The 7,910-nt window shown below is 37.0% G+C and overlaps 1 protein-coding gene across 1 annotated transcript in view; it reads right to left on the reverse strand.

The window, feature by feature from the left end:
- TTN (titin) overlaps positions 1-6,694 on the reverse strand; it is a 240,521-nt gene extending 233,827 nt beyond the window's left edge. The window contains exons 1-3 of the mRNA XM_071562604.1: positions 6,632-6,694; positions 4,598-4,701; positions 373-576 (exon numbers count right to left, since the gene is read on the reverse strand). Coding sequence (XP_071418705.1) covers positions 373-576; positions 4,598-4,688 — 295 coding nt within the window. The 5' untranslated portion in view covers positions 4,689-4,701; positions 6,632-6,694. The remainder of the gene's footprint in view (positions 1-372; positions 577-4,597; positions 4,702-6,631) is intronic.
- Positions 6,695-7,910: the final 1,216 nt, after the last annotated feature.

The raw sequence follows: 7,910 nt of genomic DNA on the forward strand, positions 1-7,910 counted from the left end.
TATAATTTATATCATTAAATATCGTTAGGCCTCCATCCTGTAGAACTTTATCCTTCATTTTTTGACTACTTTGAATATAGCCAGTGTGACAGATCATATGAGTAGAGGTTTACAGGCCAAAGCCAGAAGCTTGTGAATAAGAGTTCTAAGATCAAGATTAACCTTTATGAAGTGAAAGTGTAAAGGCCATGATTAGACATTACTGGTGAGAACAGATGCTGAATTCTAGGCTGCTTTAGGAAAAAGAATGTGGTTTGGTATATTTTGCTATTCATGTACTTCAAATCTGAACTTTTATCATTATCTGTGACTCTTATGCTACCACTCTCGCTCGCATTCTAGTAGAGGTGCCTTTCTTTAGTTGCTTTATACCTGTGACAAGCAGCTCAGCAGTGCTCGTTGCTTGCCCAGCTCCATTGGTGGCTTGGACGGTGTATCTGCCGCTGTTGGCTTCTGTCACGGTGGGGATCACCAGTTTAGCGCGGCCATCACTAAACGAGATCTGCACCCCAGGCAGAGCTGCAGCAGAGAGAACCTGGCCATCCCGAAACCAGCTCACCTCAGGAACTGGGAAACCTAAAGCAAAACGAAGACAAATGGAGATTAGGACACTATGAAATGCCAGATATCAAAAATTACCATAACATGCATTCATGTATACACAGGTACAGTGGAGCATAATGGCACAGGCACTGATATATGATTTTATGTGCAGTGATATGGTGGCAAAGGAATTTTAGAAAGGTCTTTAAAATGCACAGAGCAATAATGTAGCTTCACAGGCTCCTGCATTTAGGAAATCACTTGAATAACAAGGGGACTACAGTATTAGGCAATCCTATTAAGGAATAAAAGTGAATCAAAATCATGAGGGAGATGGATTAAAGCATGCGAGGTATTTTAAAAATTTATTTGCAAGTATCTAAGTAGCACTGCTTGTTGGTACCAAATTTATCCGGTCCAATAGCTTGGAGATAATGTAAAAATCAGTACTTCCCACAAATTTAAGTATTTGTTCCAATAGTATATGCTTTTAGAAAAGTAAGTGACAGAAAAAGTGACTGCTGTAGACATTAAAATCAAGTGCTATCAAAGTTTTGGGTCTTTGATTCCTTTTTTTCTCAAATTTTTTGAGTTTGATTGACAACAAACATCTACAATCAGATGATCTTTTGTTATTCAAATATATTCTTTCGTTATCATGGTCATGAACAAGACTCTTCTGGTCAGAAAAATTTCAACTATATCTACAGCTGATATTTTTAGTTTCAAATGGTTGTTTTAGATTCCCAGTGGAAAGTCTCTTTCCAGTGTTCTACTCAGCAAAATTAATTGAGCAACTGATACCCATTTGATGATTAAGTAAAATTATTACATGAGCCACAATAGAGGAACAGCTAATTTAAGGACATGTTACAGATCAGTCTTTTTTGTAGTCATAGAGCACCATTTCTCCAAAATGAAAATCCCCACAAATTCACTTCATGTACCTCTCCACACAACACAAATCACCAATTGAACTGCACAGGGGCTCAGGAATGTGATCTGAAACTGTATTTACAGCTGAAGTAAGTTTGGAAAACCCCAGGGCCACAAAATTTTGATTCTTTTCTAGAAACCAAGCAAATCATTAGGGATTTTAATATGACAGGAAAATGACTGTGTGAGACTAAAATAAAAGAGAAGCTGAGATATGTAGATTGGAGCTTTTACTGATTGACTGCAGTCACACCAGAGTAGGTTAGAAAAGTTTAGTTTTACTTATAGTAAAATACTAAAATTTAGACATATGTAAAACAGAAACTTGCACACACAGAAACAATGTGGACAGTTTTAGAGAGGATTATAAATCAAAAGCATGAAAGTACTTGTAAGCAGTATTAATTTCACAGATGGAAGCTACCAAACAGCCCTGATGGAATGGTATAATTCTATTTTGTAGTGAATTTCTTGAAACATTGCCAGATTGTTTTCTTGGGGCAGTATTATATGATGATTAGCAAACACAGGAATTTATGTGGCAGGTTGAAAAAGGTCCATGTTATAAAAATGGAGTCTATTTTGATGTCTCAGATTGCTGTGTCCAAGGGATCCTTTTGAAAATATGATCCTAAGTTTATAATAAAAGAAACTCAACTCCACGAATTTACTAGCACTCTGCTAGTCCTATGCCACCAAGCTATTCTATAAAAGGCAGGATCTACCTCAGATTATAGATATTTTCGCCTGGTCTATATGGAGCAGGGATTTACTTCTATCTGTGCCAAATTACACCATGATTTTGCTATTAGGTATTAGGACAGTCATTTTCATTTTAAAATTGTCCTTGAGGCTTTTGAGTGTTAATGCCAAAAAGAAGAAAAATCAACTCAAAGTGCCTCAAATCCACTGCATAAGTGATTCAATTCAATAAGATTCTCTTGACAATGATGTGGGAGGAACTCCCAGCTCCTGCATGATCTTTGTGCTGCTTTCAACAATATGGAGAGTGTAAAGGCTGTCTTGCACTGGGTAATGCCTGAAAATGTAAGTTCCAAGAAAGGTAAGCAGGGTACAGGTTACTTCTTTATGAAAAAAATTCAGACTGGTCAGTACTGTGGAGACTTGAGGATGGGCACAGTTCTAATGCTGGCAACACTTCTGACTTTCTTATCTCATAACCCCTCAGCCACTGCTGACCCAGCAGGACTCCCCCTGTGCTGACGTCTACCTGCTCTGGCCTGTACTGCTTTTAATCACAGGGCTTGTGTGTTCTGTGCTTTTTGAGTTTTCTGTTATGTGCTGGATATTTTTGTCTGATGTTAAACCATTGCAATGTGGTACAATTCACAGTCTAATGAAAGAGTACAATTCATTTGTTGTAGTTTACACGCAGCAAAATTGTGTCTCAGGTGGTTGCTAAGCTCTTCTTGATATCCTTAAATTAACTGAGCTCTTCACATTTGAATTGTCGCTCTGTATTAGCACTGGACTTGTATATAAAAGAGCAGTGTTATCAGAGATATAAAGAACTTCTGAACTTCAAATTCACAGTATTTCATGATGGATAGGGAAGGCAGGCACTGTAGCAGAACAAAGCAGTGTAGTCCTTTATACAACTTGTTAAAGAAATAAAACTTCCTTATTTTTTGTGCTTTAGCAAAACTAAATGCCAATCCACTATTAGATCTTTCAGCCTTGGTGGATGATTTTAGGTCAGGAAAGAATCTCATAATGTGAACAAGCTAACAAGAGATTGATTCATAAGATATTTGAGACTAACATCCAATATGGTATATGTTATTAGAAAAACTGATGTATCTTCACTTATTAAGAAATCAAGTTCCCCTCCCAAGTACTCCATGATATCACACAAATTAAAATAGCCAATATCATACATTGGGTCATAATGATATATTTATGTATTTGTAATAATAAGTATTGTAATCACCAGTGGGAAAAAACTTTTCACAATAAATTTTCAGTGTACAGGCAAGAAGAGAAGATCAGGGAATTAGCTGAAGAGCAAGGGCCAAGTAATAGAATATGGCATGAAAAAATATCATGGATGTAGACTACAGGACATGCTCCAACACCTCGTGTGAGCTAGTGTTATCCAAAGGGACCAAGGGATGAACCACAGTGGATTATAGAGATCTTTATAACTGAACAGATCATGTGTTTGCACCTGTCACAGGGCATCTGAGTAGTGTTTGATGGTATGTGGATCATCACATTGCTAATGCCTGTAAGACAATATAATTCCATCAGCCGGGAACACATGTCATTTCTCCTTAGTCACTGCCGAGGTCAGAGACACTCTTAGAACAGGGTATTGGTTATCTGGTAACATTATCACAGGGGTTTGCATGGGGTTTTGCACAAGATGAGGTGTTTGAACAACACGTAGATTGCAGAAATGAAGTATCCTTTAGATTATGTGGCATCTTTAAATCACATCAACAACTTAAATTATAATAATCCAGCCTTGTGCTACCACCACGCTCACCATACACATCTATTATCAAGCATACTGGGGTTTTCTACTCTCTTCAGTCACCAGGTGGACCCTGATTTTGTGCTTTCAATCCCATTGCTAGAAATCTTGTTGAGTAAACTTAAGGGCACTGAACGCAGAAATATAGCTTAGCTAGAGCATGGCTTAGCACAAGGTCATTGAAGGACTAGTACAAGCCTTGCCTTTTGTACCTTCATTTCTCATTCTGTCCAATCATCATCCAAACAAGATTATTCTCTCTGCATCCATATGAAATTGCCTTATTAGCAGAGTATGTATTCTTATCGGTATATTTTAAAGGTATTTCCCCCCAGTTTTGATGGTTCCAACACACATGAGAATTAGACACCAGTGGCATGGCAGGATGATTGTCTACTGCTTGGCCAGCCTTGTAACTTCATGTAGCATATTTGACAGCACCTCACAGTGCTGATCAGTACTGAATGGTATGGATATACATCCACATTTCAGCACTCATCTTTACCCACTCAGACCAGATTATGATCTATGAAAAGTGTTATCATTTTTCTTAGCATAAACATTAGAAAAAGAATGGGAATAAGCAATAATAAATCTTGGAAGAATTAATCAAACCCTTACCGCTAATATGAGCCTCAAAGGTTGCGGCACTACCCTCCAGTGCCACAACACTTTGTAATGGCTGCGTAAACGTTGGTGCTTTTGTCGTCATCTTTGCAGGCACTCTGCAAGCAAAAAACCCCATAATTAGATATCAACAGTAAAAATGTTATTATGCGCACACTTTTCTTGCTAGATTTTAAGAATATTTGTAACTATTGTCAGCACAATTTACTCTTCTAAGTTTTAAATCAGAATGACCTGGTGAAATGTAAAAACTGTAGATTTTGACACAGTTGTATAGCAAATTACTCTTGGAGCAAGCTTGGCTGAGTTGGTTGTGAAACCATCATATTTAGTAGATCTGTGCTTTGGCATTGTAAGTATGCAGCAGGAGACAAAATTCTGCTTGACTCCCTGTGTTACCTTCCACAGGTCATCCAGTCCCTATTTGTCTATTAACTTTTTTTCCTCTGAAGAGAAAACAATTTCTATGGAGAATTTTTTAAATGTTCTGTTGGTGCAAAACATTTGCATACTCCAGTGAGAAGATAACTAGGTCACTAAGTAGCAGCTGAAAAAAAATGGGAAGGTCTACAATGTATTTGTCTTGTAATAATTAACAAAACGCCAGGAGACTATTTTAAAAGTAGCCTGTAAGTAGTGCATAATTTCTTTTTACAGAAGCATATGACATTAAAGATGCAGATAAAATTCTAGTCTTTCTTAGAGAGTATCTCAGTGGAATCTTGAATATGGAAAGACAGCCACCTTCGAAATGTGAGCTAGGATATAAGGTAGCCACTGACACTGATGGCTTGAACAACTGCAGAGCCATATGAAATCTGAAAGAAAGTTTGCTTTCTCTTGGTATGCCACAAGATCCTACTCTGAAATAGCACACTACTAGAGAAGCTTCTGTGTCAGTATTTTTATTTGTTGAATTGTGTGTTTTTTAAAAATGTAGCTAGTATCTTCTTAAGAGTATTATACATCTATTAAAGTTACAATTTGTTTTGTTATAAAATTCTCCTGAGAGCATATCAGCTCTTCACAAAAAAAGGGCTGACCCCACAATTTTTTCAAGGCAATCTTACAATATTTACTTCAGTTTACTTTGGCTTTTGTGCCTGATTTTGTGACAGTCCCAAGCTTACTCAAAAATGAGAAAGCAAAGTTTCTTTCACTATGACCCAAATTTATTCTACCTTTAACAGGGCTAAAATTCCTCTTTACATGAATTTCTTCATAGAAATCAGAGCTTGATGAATGCATAGAGTAAGTGCATAAGGGCAGAACTGGATATGGTATTGGGATTTTCAGCTTCAGTCATGATTATGTTTTGAAGGTCAGATAAAATATATGGAAATAATTTTCCAGTACAGTTAAGCATTATGAAAGCTTGTGTATATATATGTATATGTAGTTTCCTGACTTCAGAATAGATCTGAAATAATTTAATTAAGTAGAACTGTCACTGAGCTCACACAAAGTGTATATATTTCAATGTCTAGGCAAATTCTGGTGATGAAGATCTGATCTTATAAGGCTTCTTGTATAATTAGATTTGAAAGTATGTGTCTGAAATGTCATGTTCCAGAAATAACCTTTGCTGCTCTGAATGACAGCAGACAAGTGTTCCAGAGCTGCCATGTAACTGATACCTTAGCAGTTGTTTCCCTTAAAAAGTCATCAGTGCTTAGTTGATACCATGTGCATTTTATCAAAGCTATTCTTGGAGCTTCTCAGTTTATCTCTCAGTAGCATAACCTTGAACACTCCCGAGAGAAAGGAGTTTTTAAGTTAAGCAGATGTTTCCATGCACTTTTAAAACCTTAATTTATACAGTCTTTAACAATAAAACATACTGGAAAAAAACTTGTTACAGCTTACTCCAGTAACTTCAGCTACAATCTTGACAGAGGATTTAAGTGCTCCATGTCTATACTCTGAAACCTATATCCCCCTGTGAGTAAATTTATAAATAACAGATTGTATCAGGATTATTAATGACTGATAAAACACTTTTTACACCAGCAGAAACATGCTACTCACCTGATCTCTCAAAGTGCCTGCAAGAGTGGGCTAAGCCCAACGAAATCTTCTTGAACGACGTCCTTATCCCGAGTAAGATTTTTTAGACAATCCCAGCATGAGAATTGTAGAGCCTCTAATCATAAAAACAAAACTACACAGTCTTGACAGTGTAGTTTTGTTTTTTTGCAATCCCTACACCCGAGGCGAGGCGGGGAATGCACGACTGCTCAGAAGTGCTAACATAGTTGTTTTGCTTTATATACCCCTTCTCTGCTGACAGGTCTGCCTCATCACATCAGGTCCAGTTCTGATTGGTTTCCTAAAAGAAAGTATCTTGTGAAAGGGGATTCACTCTCTGTAACCATACACCACCAGTTTTGATTGACAATGCTAATTTTGGAGACACAAAAGGGATTCACTGAGAAAACCTCAGCAGGTCCAAAGCTTTTCATTTATAATTCAATTTTGTTTGTAACGTGCGGTTTACAAGCAATTTCAAATTTCCTCAGTCATAATCACAAGACAAAGTAATAAAGAAGAATTTTAGCAGAACATATGGACAAGTCAGAAGTCATCCCTTCATTATAAAACATCCAAGAAGCTACCAAATGCATCTGTCAATCACAAGACTAAATAAGTAAGCTGAGCTCAGACATGTGGCTGTGCACTATTAGAATACAGTGTTTAAATTATTTCTCCCATAACTTTGAATTCTAAAATTGCATTTGGTAATACATAGATTTGCTGTGTTTTTCTTTTCTCTCTTTTTTTTCCTGCACAATTTGCTGTTGAATTGTCTCAGTAGTTAAGCTTAACAAACAGTAGCAAACAATGTGCAGAAATACAGATTATGCTAAAGTAACATAACACAGACAATTACTGTAATTTCTTAAACAAACAGATTTCAAGTCTAACAGCTTTTTCTAGACCTCTGTAGGCCTTGTGAAGACCACAGAGTTAATCAGCCATGGCATACCATATTAGTTTGTGCACTCCACTAGCCCAGCTTTGTCACCGTGCAACTGTTTGTACCATTAGAGTGGTTGCTTCTGAAACAGGCATTAGAGTTAGAAGACTACTCTTGTTTATGGCTGGAATGGGAGGTGTTTTACCACAACACCACATCTGCCTGTTTCCATTCCTGTCTTCTTATTAAAAATCCTTTTCCTCCTCTATGAAGTAAATGTATGTAATGCATATCAAGAAACATCTTTAAGCACATAACTGGCTCATAAGACTACTTATGTCCTTAAAATCAAGCATGTGGTTTGATTCTGTCTGCTCCTACCAAGTTCTA

This window comes from Pithys albifrons, chromosome 8 (assembly GCF_047495875.1).
Source record: "Pithys albifrons albifrons isolate INPA30051 chromosome 8, PitAlb_v1, whole genome shotgun sequence".
In the NCBI taxonomy this organism is placed as follows: Eukaryota; Metazoa; Chordata; class Aves; order Passeriformes; family Thamnophilidae; genus Pithys; species Pithys albifrons.